This window comes from Trichosurus vulpecula, chromosome 9, assembly GCF_011100635.1.
Source record: "Trichosurus vulpecula isolate mTriVul1 chromosome 9, mTriVul1.pri, whole genome shotgun sequence".
Lineage (NCBI taxonomy): Eukaryota > Metazoa > Chordata > Mammalia > Diprotodontia > Phalangeridae > Trichosurus > Trichosurus vulpecula.
In genome coordinates, this window is record NC_050581.1 from 189171849 (window position 1) to 189193400 (window position 21552).

Below are 21552 nucleotides of genomic sequence, written 5' to 3' on the forward strand. Positions count from 1 at the left end.
ATGAACACAATATTCTAGATGTGATTGGACCAGCAGATGGGTCAACAGGGGCAATGGGATTATTTTTCTTTGATACAAGTAGGATGTGTTTTCCCAAGTATAAAAAATATTTCCCTGTGATTTAACTACTTTATTCCCCCAAAGGCAGTGTCAACTACTATACTGCTGCCCAAATAAACACACCACCATTTTGTTCATTTTTGCCTCCATTTATTAAGCTCACTCATTTTGTTTATATAGTTTTTACATTCAGAACATATTACTTGAGAAATACACGAAAAATAAAAGCTGTTAATATGTACAAACTTGGTCTTTTAGATTTAGTTAGCTTTTTGAGAGTGGAAGAGTTAACCACCCACTGAAGCAAAGCACCAAGTATATTTATCTTTAGCACTATACAAAAGCTGTGACGACATTGTGGTTGCCTTAGGTGTTCTACACATCCAAACAATCTGAAAATCACAATGAAAAGATTCTGTGACTCTGTACTAAAGTGACAAATACAATTAAGTTAAGCTTCATTTCTTCAATTTGATTTTTAAGAGTTTCAAAAGACTTTGCAATGACTCTCAAGTAGGGATAACAGGGAAAATGTCAATACGCAACTACCTTAACTCATGTGGACAAAGATGTAATTAAAGTACAGTAATTCACTCCCATCATCCTGCAAGTAGTAGAAATTATATCCTATAACATTAAAGTTGACATTAAGAAAGCATCATACTGTTTAGCTATTAAGGACATTATTATACACACAGCATAGACAACTTACTCACTAACACATCCTAGAATAATTAGCTTCACACAAATTAAGAGATAAAAGTACGAAATGGCGCGACATTTTCAGATATCCTAGAAATCAAGTTAAACTTTCATTGTACTTCATACCAACTCTATACATTTTCTCCAAAATGCTTTGCTTTTTTGGAAAAAAATGCAGATTTTTTTCCCCAAGGGCAAACAACATGGAACCATATTTTCAATGGCACCAGTTCCCTTTCACGTAGACCTATGTTTTTGTTACTACAAACTACCAAAATCTCAAAGAACTAGTAATATCAGAGACACATTACTGGCACTACTTTGTTGTCAATATTAAGCTAGCACAATTAAACAGAACACTTTAAGTTTCAATTTCTCAAGAAAGCATCAGATGAAATAAGCAAAGTGAAATATTTTTTGATGAATATCTCCTGTAAGCTGAAAGTACAGCATTTCCCTAAAATTATTTAATTCGTACGCCAAAAAATTTGCCTTCATAAGCATTCACAAAGCAAACAATTTTGGCCTCAAAATCCTTGAGGCATAAGCAACTCATAATGTCCAACTTGGCCTTCTTGCTTCAGTTGATACAGTAAGTCTTCCTTGCGCCTCTTTCTTCCAACCACCAGGTACCTATCATGCCCCATTCCATGAGATTTACTCTTAAGACCATATTTCTGAGCAATCTGATGAATCTGCTTTCGCTCATCACTGGTAAATTCTGTTGAGAAAGTCAAGTTCGTGTGGCTTGATGAGCGGGCGTAGTTTCTGATGATTTGTTCAATATCTCTCTTGGAAATTCTATTTGGCCTCTCCACATCAAGCCCCAGACCTTCGCGTTTATGCTGCTCTTTGACCGAGATGGGCTCACGGATGCCCTCACCACATTTTCCCAAACCTCCACCAGTCCAACCCATTTTTCTCAACAGCTGATTCCCAATATTGTCCTCTTTGATCTGTTGTTGATAAGCTTCTTCTGCTGAACGGCCCCGAATCTCATTTCTTGAGATCACAGTGTCAATGGTACCTCTCCTCAGGTTGTTAACCACAGTTGGCTGAGTCCTTTTAAGGATTTTCACAGCTTCTTCTGCAGCATCATGCTTGACACTCTTCTTTAATCCAATTGCCTCGGCAATTAATTCTTTCTCCAGAATTACCTTACATTTCCACTGGAGGCCTGTTAGCCTTTCAAAGACATATTCAACAGTCATTTTGTTGAACTGAGCCGTGTCATTTAGAGTGCATACAGGATTTGAGGAATTCTCATAAACGACAAGGTCCTTTAGATCAGTCTTTCTTGAATATCCCTTAGGAGAGTAATCTATTGTTTGAACTTGCGTGGCTGTAATGTTAGATTGTGTTTTCTGCAGAATAGTCAATGCCTCATCAGCAGCTGCATGTTTACTTGTCTTTTTGCTCCCATATCCTTCAGCTAAGCATTGACCTTCCAAAAACACCTGACAGCGCCATAAACGATTTGGCATCATATCATATTTGTATTCAATTGCCACTCTGTTGAAGGAGGCAGAATTATTAAGGATCCCAATAGAATCACTTGCATTTTCTATGAGGACAAAATTAGCCCACTGTCTGAAATTGGCAATAGCAGAACTAGAACTTAACTGTCCAGGTCCATTCTTAAAAGACTGAAGGTCTTCTGAGGGTTTTAGGGCTGGTGGAAAATCATAAGAAGATAAGCCAGTTGGAAACACCACTAGGTCTTCTTGGTAAGTGTGTCTATATTTCCTTCTTACAACTCTAACTTCAACAGATTTTTGCAGAAGTTTTATGGCCTGCTCCGTAGCTCGATCTCTGGATCCATTCTTGCTGCCAGCATAACCTGTAGTCAAATAGACACTTTGGCACCTAACTTCACAAGCATAGCCATCAGTCAGGAATTTCTTGTTTCTGGGGATATCAGATGGGGCGATTTCTTTCAAAGAAGCATATATATACTCAGGATTTGTCTTACATGCCTGGATGCAACGAGTTAATATAAATGTATAACTCATTTTCTCAGGGCCAAGATACAACTCTGAATCTGGAAGATTTCTCCGGATAGTTGCAGAGAGTCTTTCAATCAAATTTTGTTTTGCGGCAAGCATTGACTCTGGCAATTTTGTTGCTAAGGAAGATTCCCCAGATGAGTAATAGCCTGGACGTTGAAATGCACTACTTGTGGCCGGTTCTCCAGTATTTGATATCATTCTGGGTACTGCAGGATGAGGCCGACTCTCTCGGGAACCATACTTTTTGTGGCTGTCTACTGGCCATCTGAAAGTGTCGGTCTGTGGATCTGTCCATGGTGCATCTGTGTCCATGGGATCATCCCTCCTCTCCTCTTCCTTACTACTAGCAACAAAATGTACAGGCTCAAAGCGGGGGAATCTAGGAACCGCTTTCCATTTAGTACCACTCAGCCCCGCATATGGGGAGATGGATCGCTTCTGCCCTTTGGAGGTCTCGGGCACTACCAGTTCATAGGAAGGTATGTCACCGATATGGATGCCTTCCGCCATCTGGAGGATTTTGTCCATCAACTGGGGGCTATACTTACAGCCCAAAAAGACGTGATTCGTCCAGGCAGTGGAGAGGGACTGCAGCTGATCAGACTCACCGGGGCCTGTGTAGTTCTGCAGGTGTCGGGAGATGAATTCTCGCCGCAGCCCCCACTGCCGGTCACTTTCGTGGCTGTAGCGCCATTCAGACACTGACACCGCCTGCTTTCGCTCCGGCTCGGGCTCCGGCTGCGGCTGTGGCTGCGGCTCCGGAGGTGGCGGCGGCGGCGGCTGCGGCTGCGGCTCCGGCTCTGGCTTCTGCTCCAGGTCTGCCTCCTGCGGCTGGGACTGCAGAAGCCGAGGGAGTGAAGGCTGCTGCGGTGGAGGCGTTGGCGGAGACAGGAAGTCATCCCCCAGTAACAGGCGCTCGCCCGCCATCATCGCCTCCTTCTCCGCCCCAGGGAGGAGCTGCACAGGGCCGCCCCCACGGCTGGTCAGATGGTCAGACGTGGCGTGGGGCGGGCTGCCGGCCGGGGGCGGGGCCTGCGCGGACCCACCGCCTTCCCCCAACAAACTGTTAAGTCACCCTGGGCCTGCTTCCATCCCGGCCGGCCCGCGCTGCGCCACTGCTCCCGGCTGGGCACACAAGGGTGAGGGGGAGCGGGCCGCGCCTGAGGGGCATGGCCCAGCCCCGCTGCAGCTGCCACGCCACGCCACGCTGGAGCCGGCGAGCGAACCGCGTCACCACGGCGGCGGCAGTGGTGGCAGCGGCGGCGGCGGCGTATCCGGGCGGGAGAATCAGGGTCCAAAAAGGGGTCCGCTACGGCTGCGGCGGCCGCCGCCGCCGTGGTCACTCTAGAGCCAGAGAGCCTGCCCCGCCCACCTCCTGAGGAGGAGGGGGCGCGCAACCCAATGGCCGCCCCACCCCCTCTGAGGACCTCCCTCCAGGCTGCGGACTCCAGCGGCCACCTCCCGGGATGGGCGAGGGGTGGGGGCAGAAAGGAGGGCAGAGGATGGCAGTGGGGGGTCGTGATCAGAGTGGCCTGTCACCAGCTCCCCTCTTCCTCGGGGTCTCAAAGGCACCTTGAGGGCCCGTGGACCCTCCCAAATCAGTCCTAGAAGAGACGGGAGCCATGCTCCAAAGCACCCTCCAAGTCCTCCATCACTGTGCCCGGGTCCCCCAAACACTTTGGGTACATTTCCTTGGGGCGCAGCCTCTAGCCACGGCAGGAAACAGAACCTTCCCTGCCAGCACTCGCCTTCCTGGGAAAAGGCAGTGAGGATCCCCCTCCCCTTAGGCCCACTGTCCCTCTGTGGGGGCAGACGGGGCTCCCTGCCTACCCCTGTTCCCAGGCAGGCCCCGGGCCTGGACGAAAAGGTACCACGACCAGAGGCAACAATTCGCTAGGTGGGTGCTGCCTTGTGCTCTCCCCACCCAGGAGCCTCGGGCCCTACACTTCACGAAATCCACAATCCAGGCAACTCCTTTCTGAGACTTCCAAATCACTTTCGCCTTTCTCATGCACACAAGCTCCATTGAAATGGCCCCTTCTTGCCTTCTGGGGACGAGCTCTAAGCACGGTGAAACCTTTTGGGGACGAGCTCTAAGTTCAGAAGGGACGCCGATGAGCAGGGCGGTGCAGATGAAATCACTGGGCTTGGAACCCGAAGCCCTGGGTTCAAATCCTCACTCTGTCATTTATCAGCTGGGGACAAGGCACACTTCACCACCTATCTGGCCCTCATCGGGGTGAGGCGGGAGAAGACTGGATAACCTCTCAAGTCTATTCCACTTCTAAAGCTATGATTTTACAAACAGAGATTAGGGGAACCAGAGGTCTATTAGTAGCCTCTGTAACTTGGGGAAGTCACAATTTGAGTCTAGGAAAGAACAACTCACATTTTCAAAATGGAAAGAAATCTCTGCCTGGAAGATAACAAAACTGTTTGTTTTTTTCCCCCCAAAGCAGGCTATTAGCAGTCCCACTGGATAACCTGCCTCAGGCAGGCACTCAGTAAGGATTATAGACAGGAATCTACAGATAGGCATGTAGGGTGTTGTGCTGTCATCTGGACACTAAAAAGGCGGGGGAGGGGCGTCGGGCAAACATTAATTTCCTGGAGCTGGAGAAGCATTCATATCTCAGACTAAAAGACATTCTGCCCCATTTCAGGAACATCAAACAGTGTTATTCAGTTACTAGTACTACTACTACTAAGGCTAATCTGTTGGGCGAATATAGGTCTGATCATATTCTTTCTCACCAAAGCGGCTCTCTCTCCCTAAACTTCCTCATTCTTAATTTAGGGGACACAATTCAAAGAAAATAGTAAAGACACAGACACTGAAGCTGAATCGGCGTGCTTTCAAGGGAACCCCAGGTATCCAAAGTCAAACAGATCTTCACTTCCATCATTTGTCAAGAGGCTTCATCATTCTTTTTTTTTTCTTGAAAAGGTCTAGTTTTATTTACATTTTGACAATTGGTAATGCTTCTGTTTTGTCATATAATTTCATTATATTATGTCTTTTTTATTTTTAGTTTACAACACACGGTTCTACATAATTTTGAGTTCCAGATTTTCTCCCCTCCCTTCCCCTTCCCTCCCCAAGATGGCATGGAATCTCATATAACTACCATGTATAACTTCCCATTGAATTAATTTATACACTAGTCAAGTTGTGGAGAAGAATTATGACCAATGTAATGAATCATGAGAAAGAAGAAACAGAACCAAAAAACAAAAACCCCAAAACAAAAACAAAAGAGAAGAAAAAAGGCGAGCATGTAGTGTGCCTCAATGAGGCTTCATCATTCTAAGAGAAAAGAGGAAATCAAATCCTGAACATGAGAATGGCAAAATACAATATCCCCACATTTTTGTTGATCTAGCTGATCCCCACCCTAATTTTTGATATCTGGAAAGGAAAGTGTCAAAGGCGACTTGAGGTCTAGAGGGCACCAAAGCTCCACACAGAGCCCTATAGTCAGGAATGTGCTGGTAAATTTTTAACAATGGGGGGGGGGAGAGCATTTAATCTACCCTATTAACATTTTCTCCAGCACTTCCTTAATTCTAGACAATCAACAAAACATAAAATCAAGACTGACGTAGTATTTGCAGATTTCGAATGTATAAATGCTCATGATGACAATTTAACAAGTGGTTCTTTCAAGCAGGTAAGAGAAGTCTCCAGTCTCCAGTCTTCCAGTACATCCTGGCCTAAGGGCTAATCCAAACCTGGGAGTAACTGGGACTGAATGAGCTTACCAGAACTAAGGAAAGAATCGAAGGAATATTTCTGTTAGATTTAGGTAAGCCCAGGACAGGAGAAATTCTTAGAGGCAAGGGCAGCCTGCCCAGAAGGTAGGTGACATTCTTCCCTATCCTTGGGGATAGAAACCACTTAAGTGATTGGGGGTGAGAGTTCCAAGCTGCTATGAGCAGACACATAGGCATAAGCTGTAGAAAGGCATACAGGGTGAGCATTTTATACCACATTTACCAGAAACAAACTGGGGAGACAGCAGCATGCTATAGGGAGATGGAGAGACAGAGACAGGAAAGCCTTGAGGGAAGAGTGAAGCAGCACCGCATTGTACACATATACCATACAGAGAAAGGACTAGGAAGAATAGCATAGTCTACATGGAGATATCACCCCCTCCCACTCCTTCTTGATTCCTCCACACTCCAGTACAAGAACACTGGCTCATATGCCTTTCCTTTGGGAGCTGGGGGCAGCTCCAAGCTTAGGAGCAGGGATGTGCTTCACGTACTCCCCTTGTTCTCCAACAGAGGTGGGGTGCTCTTAGAGCCCCTTTCTATTATCAAGTCACCCCCCACTCCCCTCCAAGAGAGAGACTGCTCATTCTTTCACAGTGCTGAAAACAAAGACTAGGTAGTTTTTAGCTTCCTCCCTCCTCTTCATCACCCTTTGCCAAGGACTTTCCTCCCTTCTTCCTTCCCCTCGGTCTTCCCATAGGCCCCAGGGAGAAAGGCTCTTCAAGTGTGGATTTTGTGAATTTGGGTCAATTTGTGTCTACTGTATCATATATCATTGTAGCTGTATAAAGAAAGGCTGAAAGACTACCCTAAGATACCCAGCCCTGGGAAATAAGAGTCATCTGTGAAGTGCAAATTTTCTTGACTCAAAGGGTGAAATAATAAGTATAATAATAAGTGAAATAATAAGTATAGAATACAGGGAAATTAAATCTTGGAAAAAACAGGTCTTTAGAAATCAATTAATCTACCTTCACATTCTATACAGGAATCCTCCCTAAAGTGTCGCTGACAGGAAGTTATTTTAGCTGAACGAAGATGTCCAGGCAGTATGGAACAATAGAATGAGCATGGGTTGGAATCCTAGTTCAGCTACTTATTTGGGCAAATCATTTCACTTTTATAGGCCTCAGTTTCCTCATCTGGAAAGAAAGAGAGTTGTATTAAATTCCTTTTCAGGCCCTTTGTGGCACTGTAGCTATAATGGTATGATTTTGATAAGGTTCTGGAAAACTGCAAGTTCAGTGAGTCAACCATGGTCTGCTAGCCAAAAAACGGGATCTTAGACTTCATTAAGAGATTTTCCCACTGCCTCTGGTTATGTTCAGATGACATCAGCTATGTTGTATTTAGCTCTGAGTGCTACTCAAGGTAACTGGAGGCATGGATAGTATGGTGGAAGTGGCCTTGGGACCACAAAGACTTGTGTTCAAGCCCCAGCTCTGACACATGCTGCCTGTGAACCTTAGCTAAATCAATCAGTGCCCTAGGCAACTTAAGTTGCTAAGAAGGTGCTAACCAGTATCATAGAGGGGGTTTCTTCACCTAGGGGTTCCCTATACCAGTGAAAACATAGGTACTACTGCCATTTGAGGCTGTATCTAGATGCCACATTTTTAGAACACAAAGAGGTGAATGTCCAAAGAAAGGCGAGTAGGATGGCGACAGGCACTGAGACCATGTTATATGAGGACCAGTTTATGAAACTGGGAATGCTGAGCTTGCAGAAGAGACTTAGAAGGAAAACTATAGTTACCTTCAAGTACTGAAGGGCTGTTACAGGCGGGGGGCGGGTTCATTTGTTATTCTTGGCTAAAAGAGGGCAGAGAGGTAAATTTAGACTCAACGGAAGTAAGAAATATATAATAACTATAACTATCCACAAGTGGAATGGGTCACCTCAGGAGGTACATAAGGGTAGAGTAAGGAAACTCATTGTTCCAGAGACCAATTCATTCAATTTGGGGAAGTTCTCCTTAAGTGCTTTCTAATACTTCTGTGACCTCCTCATTGTGGGCAGTTCCACTAATGACGCTAATTGCAAACTACACATATCTTTTCATACAATGTACATCTTCCCATAATTACCCCACAAATGATCCAGCAGAAATGCTAGAGATCTTTGATTTCTCTATACATTATGAGGGTGTCTCATCCTTTCCCTAGTTTCTTTTAATAAGGCGGCCCTTCTAGCTAAGGTCAAGCTTTCTAAGGGTACCTTTAATGACAACCCATCCTACCCTCTTCAGACTACAACCTCAGTCATCCCTTCTCCTCATCTCATTCTCATTCCCATTCTCTCTCTCCTATTTAGCCTTTCCCTATCTACATGTTCCTTCTCTACTGCCTTCAAACAAGCCTAAGTCTCTTCTATCGCTAAAGTCTCAAGTTATGAACCTTTATCTTTTTTTCCCATTCTTAAATTCTTGAAAAAGTTTTTTTTTCCCTTCACTGTCTCCATTTCCTATCCTTTCAATCACTCGTCAACCCTTTGCAATCTGGCTACCAATTTCATCAGATAGCTAGGTGGTGCTGCTGATAGATTGTTGGGACTGGATTTAGTTGTATAAATTACAGTGGTTGCGTACAGGTGAGTCACTTAACTTCTGTCTGCCTGAATTTCATCAGCTATAAAATGTTGTGAGGATCAGACGTGATAATATTTATAAAGCACTTATCATAGTAACCAGCACATTGTAAGCGCTTAATCCATGTTTGCTTTCTTCCTTTCTTCCTTTCCCTAACTGAAACTGTTCTCTTTAAATTCACCATCTCTTGACTGCCAGATCAGACGGGCTTTTCTTCTTCCTTCTCACCCCATCTGTGCATTTGACACTGCTGGCCGTTTTCTCCTAAAGACACTTCTTTCATTTTCACGTCAATATTCTTTTCTAGTTGTCCTCATTATCCATATCATGTCTCCTAAGTGTGAGTTTTCCTCAAGGTTCTGTCCTGAGTCCTTCCTTGTTCCTATGAGTTTAATTAGGATCTCTCTGCAGATGAGTCCCAGACCCAATTCCAGCCTCTCCTCTGAGCTTCAGTCCCTTATCGGCAGTTTCAAACTGGATGTCTGAGAGACGCCTCAAACTCAACATGTCCAAAATGTAACTCTTTTGATTAACCAATCAGATTCCATACCACTCTCCCCCACAGCCGACAAACAGAACAATACAACTACCCCTTCCACTATGGAACTCTTTTACTCTTCTCTCATCAATCACTGGTCGGCCATGTGGCTACAGTAATGGGGGATCCCTTAAAGAGGTTATGACTTAACCTGACTCCAGCACAGAAATAAACTCCAAAGGAGAAATTCCCCACTCCTCCCAATTCACCCTCCTCCCAGCACTCTACTCTCTATTCTATCACCATAGCAGAGGGCTCTCTATATACTCTAGTATATAGAGGTAGGAACCAGTGCCTGGCACTGGAAGAAGCACACGGATGGGTCTGACTCCACTGCCTTTCTTCCCAAGCCCACCTGTCTTCTAAACTTACTTATTTCGGCTGAGGAACCAAACTAAGCATTATCCTTGACTTTGTTATCTAACTACTGTTTGCTCACTCTTCCTCACTTTACACACCCGATCAAGGGCGAAACCTTACTCTTTGTGTCTCCAAAATATCTTTCAAATCTAGCTCTTCCTCACTATTCACACAGCACTCTGCTTCAAGCCCTCATCATCTATTCCTTGGAATAATGGTTCAACTTTCTAATTTGCCTTCTTCCTTCAAGTCTCCGACTCTCCGATCCTTCCTTGACATAGCTGCTAAAATGATTTTCCCAAAGCCCTGGTCTGACCATATCACTTAATTACTCAGCAAACTCCTCTTCTTAATCATACCAATAGCTAGCACTGATACAGCGCTTCACAAATACCTCACTTCACCTTCATGACTCTGGAAAGAAGATGAGGAAAGGAAGGGAGAGAGAGAAGTGATTTGGGGGAGGGAAGGGAGAGGAACAAGTATTCACACAGTGCTTATTATTTCCTAGTCACTGTATTAAGGGCTTTGACAAATATCTCCCTGGACACTAACAACAATCCTGTCATGTAGGTGCTATTGCTATCTCCACTTTACAGTTAAGGAGACTGAGGCAAACAAAAGTTAAGTGACTTACCCAGGGTCACTAGTGAGTTTCTGAGGCTGGACTTGAATTCAGGTCTTCTTGACTGCAGGCCCAGTGCCCTATCCACTATATAACTATCAGCTGCCTTTGCTCACCATCCTTTATTAGTCTTTACACGAGATACTCTATTTCCTGGTTGTCCTCCATGCCTAGAAGGCTCTCCCTCCTCATGTTTACCTTTTAGCTTCCCTGTCTTCCTTCAAAACTCACTTCAAGTGCCATACCAATAGAACTACCAAAAAATTATTTTACAGAGCTGGATAAAATAACAACAAAATTCATCTGGAAGAACAAAAGGTCCAGAATATCAAGGGGATTGATGAAAAGAAATGCTACATAATAAACTATACCATAAAGCAGCAGTCCTCAAAACTATTTGGTGCTGGCTAAGAAACAGAGTGGTGGATCAGTGGAATAGGTTAAGTATACAAGACGCAGTAGTCAATGACTCTTTGATAAACCCAAAGAGTCCAGCTCCTAGGCTAGGAATTCACTATTTCACAAAAACTGCTGGGAAAACTGGAAAATAGTATGGGAAAAACTGGGCACAGATCGATATCTTACACCGCATACCAAAATAAAGTCAAAATGGGTCCACGATCTAGGTATAAAGGCTGATACTATAAGCAATTTGGGAGAGCAAGGAATAGTTTACCTGTCAGATTTATGGAGAATGGAAGAATTTATGACCAAACATTAGATAGAGAGCATTACAAAATGCAAAATGGATAATTTTGATTGTATCAAATTGAAAAGTTTTTGTACAAACAAAGCCAATGCAACTAAGATTAGGAGGCAAGCAGAAAATTGGGAAAACAATTTTTCCAACCAGTATCTCTGAAAAAGGCCTCATCTCCAAAATATACAGGGAACTGAGTCAAATTTATAGGAATACAAGTCATTCCCCAGTTGAGAAATGGTCAAAGGATATGAGCAGGCAGTTTTCAGAGGAAGAAATTAAAGATATCCATAGGCATATGAAAAAATGCTCTAAATCATTATTGATTAGAGAAATGCAAATCAAAACAACTCTCAGGTACCACATCTCTCCTGTCAGATTGGCTAACATGACCAAAACAGGAAAATGATAAATGCTGGAGAGGATGTGGGAAAATTGGAATAGTGTTACATTGCTGGTGAAGTTGTGAACTGATCCAGCCATTCTGGAGAGTAATTTGGAACTATGCCCGAAGGGCTATAAAAATGTGCATACCCTTTGACCCAACAATACCACTCCCAGGGCTATATCCCAAAGAGATCACACAAGGGGGAAAGGGACCCATATGTACAAAAATATTCATAGTAGCTCTTTTTGTGGTAGCAAAGAATTGGAAATCAAGGGGATGCCCATCAATTGGGGAATGGCTAAACAAGTTGTGGTATACGAATGTAATAGAATACTATTGTGCTATAAGAAATGGGAGAGATATGGACTTCATAATAACCTGGAAAGACCTATATGATATGATGCTGAGTGAGAGGAGAAGAACCAGGAGAACATTATACACAACCACAGACAGACATACTGCTTCTGTGATGACTGACTTTTATAGACTTTGCTCTTCTCAGCAACATGAGGTCCAAAGACAGCTCCAAAGGACTCATGATGGAAAGAGCTATCTACATCCAGAGAAAGAACTATGGAGTCTGAATGTGGATTGAGGCAAACTATCTGCTATCTCTTTTTCTTCCTGTCTCTTCTTTTTTGGTTTTGTTTCTTCTTTCTCATGATCCACTCCATTGATCATGGTTCTTCTTTACCACCTGACTATTGTGTAAATATGTTTAATGAGAAGGTATATGTAGAACATATATCAGATTCCATGGCATCTTAGGGGAAGGGGAGAGGGGAGGGAAGGGAAGAAAATTTGGAACTCAGAAACTTGTGAAAGTGAATGTTGTAAACTAAAAATAAAAAAATCCAAAAAAAACACCCTCACTTCAATTCCCACCTTCTTCTAGAGGCCTTCCCTTTCCCCCCTCCTTTCCCTCCCTATACACATTATCTCTAAGATTACTTTCCATTTATACTATACATCTTGTATGGACCTAGTGATCTGCATGTTGTTTTCTCCAATTATGAGTTTTTCTTAAGGGCAGGCCCTTGTTTTTGCCCTTCTTTGTGCAGTATCCAAAACTTAACACACTGGCTTGTAAATGCTTGGTAACTGATGCTTTTTTTTCTTTAAAATTTTCCCAGATCTGCCTCACTGGCTTAGAACTGAGATGCCTGTGACTAGCAATTGCCTCCTTCCCAGCCTTCTTTTCTGAATACCTTGCTGAGAGAGGTAAGGCATGGGATATATTGACTAATTCTTTCCAAGAAACTGTTGTTCAGGGGGCGGAGACAAGATGGCGGCTGGAAAGCAGGGACTAGCGTGAGCTCCCTGCCAAGTCCCTCCGAAACTGTTGTTCAGTTGTGTCTGATTCTTCACGACCCCATTTTGGGGTTTTCTTGGCAATGATACTGGGGTGGTTTGCCATTTCTTCTTCTAGTTCATTTCACAGATAAGGAACTGAGGTAAACAGGGTTAAGTGACTTGCCCAGGATCACACAGCTAGTAAGTATCTGAGGCTGGATTTGAACTAAGAAGGAAGAGTCTTCCTGATTCCAAGTCCAGTGCTCTATCCACTGCACCACCTAGTATCTGCATCCAAATGAATGACATTCTTTCAGACTTCTCTTCCCTCCAAACTTAGGAAAGTAAAGGAGAGCACCAGATTAAGATTCCCCTCCTTCAGCTCCTTCCTGGTCTTCTATGAATAAAGCATTCCTATCCCCAGCCACTATGATTTCCATGATGAGATAGATCATCTAAAGCAAGCAACCCTACCAGAGGCATCATTGTGCAGCACAGACATGAAATAAAGTCAATGCAGTCCTTAAGAGAAAATTTTTATCTCTATAGGATTTTATCAATGAAAGAAATAACTAGTCAATACACTGGGCATACAACTAACAAGAAAAGCAACAAATCAAAAAAATCAAACATACTTCGAAATAAAAAAAATTTAAATAAATAAGAGATTAACAAAAATGAAAGCAAAAAATGAACTGGCAAACAAAACCAAGAGCTTTTTGAAAAAATTAAGAAAATAAAAAGTGGTTGATTCTTTTTTAAAAAAGAAAGTAGAAAACTAACTTAGTATTAAAAATGATAAAGGAGAATTCATAACAATAGAATAAAGAAAATTACTAGAAATTATTTTGCCAAATTATATACAAAGTTGAAAAAATGAAAGGGCTAAATCTTGTAAAATAGAAAAAATGTTGAGATTAACAGAAGGCAGGATTTTTAATTAACCCAGTCTCAGAATAAGAATTTGAATAAGTCAGAAATTTTATTTCTAAAGGGGGGAGGAGGAGGCAAGACCAGATAAATTTACAAATGAATTCTATCAAATATATAAACAACTAAATCAAATATTACATAAACTGTTTGCTGAAACAGGCAACTAAGAGATTCTACCAACTTTGTTCTAAGAAAGAAAACTATACCTGAATATCCTTTTTGAGTAGCAACACAAAAATACTGAACAAAAATCAGAAAATAAACTTCACCAACATATTAAAAAGATTAAACACTGTGACTCCCAAACAATAAAAAACATGCATCACAGATACAACAAAAACTTGACAAGATATAACACTCATCTATGTAAAAATACATTATAAATTGTATAGCTTTACATAGTATAACAATTTTATGGGGAAAAGTATCTATGTAACTAGAAAAACAGCATTATACTTGAGAGAGAGAGACAGAGACAGAAAGAGAGAGACAGAGAGGGAAAAGGAGGGGGGAAGAGGGGGAAAGGGAGGGAGGGACACCTGTTCGGTAAGTTGAGGAGATATCTATCATTACTACTATTATTTTATGTAGTATTAGAAATGCTACTTGGAGCAATTAGACAAGAATACAGTATTTGGCAGTCCACCCATGAGAACACAGAATATATATGAATACAACTACAAAATACTATATACAGAAAGATCTAAATAAATGGAGAAAGGTTTATTGCTCATGCATAGTTATAGAGTCTCACTATAATAAAAATGACAATATTAGTTAAATCAGTTTACTTATTCAGTGCAATACCATCAAAGCACCACAAAATCACTTTGTAGACTAAGAAAAAAAATGATAACCAAATTCATCTGGAGGCAGAAAAGCTCAAGGACCTCAAAGTCAATCATGAAAAAAACGGGAAAGAAGAGAGCTTAGCAATACTGTATCTCAAACTATACTGTAAAGCAGTAAGTATCAAAACAATTTGGTACTGGTTTAAAAATAGAAAAGTAAAACAGTGGAACAGATTAGGTACACAATATACTGAAGGAAACAAATGAACATAGTAACACTCTATTTGATAAACCCATGGACTCCAAATACTGGGTGAAGGAAAAACTCTTGGAAAAACTGGAAATCAGTCTGGCAGATATTAGGTTTAGAAGACCAGTATTTCTCACAATATAACATAATAAATTCCAAATGTATTTATGACCTAAATACAAAAAAATCACAACAAAAATTAGAAGAGCAAGGAAAAAGACAGCTCTTGCAACTGTGGATAGCTCAGCATGTCACTACTCATTTGCTAAGCACCTACTATGTGCCAGGCACTATGCTAAGTGCTACAGATACAAAGAAAGGCAAAACTAGTCCCTGCCCTGAGGGAGCTCACATTCTAACACAGGAGACAACAATGCAAATAACTGCTTCCATGTAAAATACACACAGGTTAAACTGGAAGTAGCCTCAAAGGAAAGGTGGATTGGAGAGGGTTTTTAGAGAAAGCAGGACTTGAGGTGAGGTTTAAAGAAAGCTAGGGAAGCCAGGAGGCAGAGGAGAGGAAGGAGAGAGATCATGACAAAACTGAGGACTGGAAGATCACAGAATATAAAGACAATTTTGATCACTTAAAACTGAAAAGCTTCTGCACAAATAAAATAGATGCACCTAAAACTATAAAGAAATCAGTAGTTAAAGGCAGGATGCCCACTCTCCCCATTACTATTTGATATGCTCCTGGAAATGCTAGCAACAGCAATAAGACAACAAGAAGAAATTTAAGACACAAAGATAGGTAAAAAGGCAGGAGACAGAGGAGATAAAACTATCCCTATTTGCTGATGATATAATGCTATACTTGGAAAATCCTAGAGAATCAGTAAACACTTGAAGACATTTAAAATTTCAAGCAAAGTTGCTGGATACAAAATAAACCCTCAAAAATCAACTGAATTTCTATATGATAATAACAAGATCCAAGAAGCAATAATAGAAAAGAAAATCTTACTCCAAATAACTACAAAATGCATAAAATATCTGGGGATCAATTTACCTAAGCACAAAAAAGACATACAAACACTTAATTACAATGTGTTCCTTAAAGAAATAAAGAACAGCTCAAAAAGCCGAAAGAATATTCATACCAATACAATAAAAATAACACTACCAAATTTAATTTATGCTTTAAATGCTGTACCAATCAAATGACCAAGGACATACTTTATAGAACTTGATAAAATAATAAAATTCATTTGGAAAAACAAAAAATCTAGAATGTCAAGAGAAATGGTGAAAAGAAGTAGGGAGAAATGAAACCTCAAAACTATATTATAAAACAGCAGTCATCAAAAACCATCTGGTATCGGTTAAATAAATGAAGAGATAGATCAATGCAACAAATTAGACAAGAGAGAATCAGAAATAATGGAACTCAATAACCTAGTTTTTAATAAAGTTAAAAACATAAATTACCAAGAAAGAAATCCCTAGTCAATAAAAATTGTTAGGAAACCTGGAAAGCAGTCTGACAGACAGGCCAATATCTTATACCACATTCTACAATACATTCTAAATAGATAAGCAACCTTAATATTAAAGATCATATACCTTTCACAGCTATGGGTAAGGGATATATTCTTACCTAAAAACAAGGGATAAAAGCAATTACAAAAGATAAATTTATAGCTAACTTTGATTACATGAAACTGAGAAGCTTCTGTGCAGAAAAAATTAATGCACCTAGGATAAGAAAGGAAATGGTCAAATGGGAAAATATCTTCATATCAAATTTCTTAGATAAGGGTTTGGTATCTAAAACACATTAACTATATCTATATCCACACACAGAGATATAGATATATATTAGATAGATAGATAGATATAGCAGAGGTGTATGTATGACTAATTGTCATGTCCTGGATGATAAGTAAATGGTCAAAGGATATGAACAAAATACTTCTCAAAAGAAAAAAATTACAAAGTATTCACAACTACATGAAAAATGCTCCAAATCACTAATAATAAGAGAAATGCAAATCAAAACAATCCTGAGGTTTCATCTCACATCCTGCAAATTGGCAAAGATAACAGAAGATGACAATAGTCAGTATTGGAGGGGTGTGGGATGATAGGCACACTACATATTTTTGGAAGAGCTGTGAAATGGTACAACCATTTTGGAAGCAATTTGGAATTATGCAAATAAGGTGATTAAAATGTCCCACACCCTCTGAACCAGAGACTCCATTACTGGGCTTTTACTCCAAGGAAGCCATCAAGAAGAAAAGAGTCTCCATGTATCAAAATACCAAAATATTTATAGTAATGCTTTTTTGTGATAATAAAGAACTGGAAACAAAGTAGATGCCCATTGATTGGTGAATAGCTAAACAAACAGTGGTAAATGGATATAATTGAATTTTACAATACTGTAAGAAATGATGAATGTGATAAATACTTAGATGCAAGATTTACATGAAATGATGCAGAGGGAACTAAGCAGAGCCAAGAAAATAATATAGCAATAACTACAACAATGTAAAGGCAAAGAACCACTACCCAAAAAATCCAAAGTGAATGTAGCAAAATAATAAAGATCTAGTATGACTCAAATAATGAGATATGAAAAGGTACCCCCAACTCACCCCTTCATGGAATTGCGAACTACACAGTTATTATACCTTGCAAATATTCTGGGTCTTTTTCAATATATTGATCAATTGTGCTGATTTTTTCCTCTTTTTCTTTCTTTTTTAAAAAATTGGTTATATCGGTGGCTTTTGGGAAAGGAGAAAGGCTACTATAAAATATAAAAGACAGATGAAAACTTATTTTTTTTAAAAAAAGAACGGAGTCAGCAAACTGGGGAAAATTGTAGAAAAGGGTTGATATTCTATATATAGCAAGGGTAGTAGTATTTTATAGTGGATATACCCAGCTTGTTTTATATTCAAAATGACAATATTACATACACTTTCTTGTTCCTTATTCATTTCCAAGTACTCTGCAATCCATTGACACAAGGCGCTCAATTTCTTGACTCTAAGAATTTTCACCGGCTGTCACCCGTGCCTATAATACTCTCCCTCCTCATTTTTGTCTCTTGGTTTTTTCTAAGTCCCAGATAAATTCCCTTCTACAAGAAGTCTGTCCTGATTCTCCTTAATGCCAGTGCCTTCCCTCTGTTGATTATCTCCAAATTATCTTGTTTATGCCAGTTTTGTACCTAGTTGTTTGCATGTGGTCTCTCTCATTAGATTATGATCTCCTTAAAGGCAAGAACTGTCTTCTGCCTTTCTTTGAATCTGCAGTGTCTAGAACATAGCAGGCACTTAACAATGCTTGTCCCCTGACCATATTAACCTAAAAGTTTAGGACAATACCACTCAGACCACCAAAGGGCAACAGAACTAGAGGAAATAACAACAAAATCCATCTATAAGAACAAAAGGTTAAGAATGTTACGGGAAACAATGAAAAAAGAGGTTTTCGCTGTAGCAGATTTCAAACTGTATTCCGAAGCAATAATCAGTCAATTATTCGGTACTAATAAAAAACAGGAGAATTGGCGTGTAGAAGAGATTACACAGGAACAGAAGCCATCAATCATAGCAGCTTAGCTTTCAATAAAACTTAAGAACTCCAGCTACTAGAGTAAGGACTCAGAAAAAAAAAAGACTGCTGGGAAACTTGGAAAGTATCCCGATAGGAATCAGATTCTGAATACCTTACACCGTAAGCCACAATAAAATCCAAATGGGTATATGACCTTGATACAAAAGGCCATATAATAAATTAGAGAAGCAAAGAAGTAAATGCCTTCCATAACTCCATATAGGGGAATAACTACTTACCATACAAGGGGCAGAAAATAGACTTCAACCCACATATCCCTTAAATACCCTAACTTCCCTGTTCCTCAATCTATTCAATTCCAATCACTTATTCTTCCATTCCGTCTGATGTAAACACAAAAATGGTCATACCCTTGATGTTCCCATCATCCACAAATGTTATGCTTCAACGTTTGTGAACTCTAAAATTATTTTCTCTGATCATAATCTTTAATTATTCCATCAACCTTTATGTCTTCTAACCATGTTCTTTGTCCTTATTAGGACTTCCAATCCCTCCACCTCATAATACTTTCCCAGGCTAGCACCCCTACATTCTGCTCCTTTTCCAATCTCCACTCCATGGTGAACCAGTTCAACACTATACTAACCTCTTTTCTGGGACAATTTGAACTCTTCTTGTATCAGCCATCACGTCTTGCCAAACCAGTCCTACATTTCTTCTTCCATCTACATTCTAAATTCCTATTCATGTGCTCTTTTGAGATATAGGAAGTCTTGATACCATGCTGAATAAATCTATTTTCAAACTTACTTCAGTCTCAAATGAGCCATCACCGCATTGTTCCCTAAGTGGATTTTGTAATATACTTAAGGCATCTTTGACATCATCACCCACTATCTTCTTCACTGTAGTTTCTAATGAAGTGATTCTTTTTCCTTGATAAGACCAACCCTTCTATACAAATCCTGGAACCCAACCCTTCCCATGTTCTCTAGCAGATTGCCCCCACTAACATCCCCACTCTCTCATCTCATTTTTTTCATTATCTACTAGCTTCCTACTTGATGTTTATAAGCATAACCAAGTCTCCCCAATTCTTAATCCCTCACTTGATCCAATCATCCTTGCTAGCTATCAATTTAATCAATATCTCTCCTTCTTTCTTCAGTTAAACTCCTTGAAAAAGTTATCTAATCTTGGTTTCTTATCATCCTCTCCTCTTAACTCTCTTCTAAACAGCAATCTGCCTTCTGACCTTATCATTTAACTGAAACTGCTCTCTCCAAAGTGAGCAAGGGGGAATATATATACATATACTCAGCCGGGTATAAGAATCCATATTAACCAACAGGGAAATAGGAGAGAAAAAAGCTAACAGAAGAGGAAAAGAAAAACATGAGAGAAGGTGGATTAAGCAACACAGTGCTCAGAAGCAAAACATACTTTTCAGGATGAAAAGGGCAAAAAGAGAGAAGTTTAAATTGGAAAAAAAAAATGGAGGGAAATACATAGTAATCGTAACTGTGAATGTGAATGGGATGAGTTCATCCATAAAAAAGAAGTGGAAAGCAGAATGGATTAGAAATCAGAATCCAACAATATGTTGTTTATAAGAAACACACTTGAAAACAGAAAGACATAAAGAGTTAAAATAAGGGACCAGAGCAGAATCTATCATACTTCAGTTAAAGTAGAAAAGGCAGGGGTAGCAATCATGATCTCAGACTAAGTAAAAGCAAAAATAGGCTTAGTTAAAAGAGATAGGAAAACTACATTTTGCTCATAGCATCCAGATTCTTAAAGGAAAAGTCAAATGAGTTGCAGGAGGAATTAGAGAGTAAAAATTATACTAGTTGGGAAATCTCAATTTATCTCCTCTCAGAACCACATAAATCTAACAATAAAATAAATAAGAAAGAAGCTAAAGAGATCAACAGAATTTTAGAAAATTATATGGGATGGACCTTTGGAGAAAATTGAATGGAAATAGAAAAGAGAATACCTTTTCTCAGCTGTACATGGCACCTTCACAAAAAAACTGACAATGTATTAGTGCACAAAAACCTCATAAATGCAGAAAAGCAGAAATATTAAATGTACATTTTGGGGACCACAATGCAATAAAAATTACATTCATTAGAGGGCCCTGGAAGCACAGATTAAAAATTAATTGGAAACTAAATAATATAATCCTCAATAATGAATGGGTCAAAGAACAAATCATAGAAATGATCAAGAGTTTCCTTAAATATGATGACAATAAGGAGACAATATAGCAAAATTTGCAGGATGCCCCTAAAGCAGTAGGGGAATATTTTTTACTCTCTAAACACATTAATAAAAGAGAAAAAGAGATGGTTAATGAATTAGGGGATACAACTAAAAAAAAACTAGAAAAAGAACAAATTGAAAGTCTCCAATTAAAAACCAAAATAAAAATCCTGAAAATCAAAGTAGAGATTAATCAAACTCAAAGAAAAAAAATGAACTAAAAAATAAAACTAGAAAATAGTTTTACGAAAAAAAAAATAGATAACCCATTGGTCAATTTGATTAAAAAGGGGGAAGGAAACCCAATTACCAGTACCAAAAATGAAAAGGTTGAATGTATGACCAATAAAGATGAAATTAAAGCAATTATTAGGAGCTATTTTGACCAATTATATGCCAATAAAACTGAAAATTTAAGTGAAACATAGGAATATGTACAAAAATGTAATTCGCTAGATTAACAGCTGAGGGAACAGCATACTTAAATAACCATAATCTTAGAAAAAAGAAATTGAACAAGCCATGTGAACTCCCTAAGAAAAAATTCCCAGGACCAGATGGATTTACAAATGAATTCTACCAAACATTTAAAGATAATTAATTCCAATACTATATAAACTATTTGAAAAAATAGGTAAAGAATGAGTTCCACCAAATTCCTTTTATGACGCAAATATAGTTTTGATGCCTAAACCAGGGAGAGCAAAAACAGAGAAAGAAAACCACAGGC

General features: G+C 39.9%; 1 protein-coding gene across 1 annotated transcript; it reads right to left on the reverse strand.

Annotated features, from left to right (window-relative positions):
• Nucleotides 1-208: 208 nt before the first annotated feature.
• LOC118831671 (NF-kappa-B-repressing factor-like) lies at nucleotides 209-4186 on the reverse strand. The gene has a single exon (XM_036739086.1). The coding sequence runs from the start codon at nucleotides 3699-3701 to the stop codon at nucleotides 1290-1292; it is 2412 nt and encodes an 803-aa protein (XP_036594981.1). The 5' UTR covers nucleotides 3702-4186; the 3' UTR covers nucleotides 209-1289.
• Nucleotides 4187-21552: the final 17366 nt, after the last annotated feature.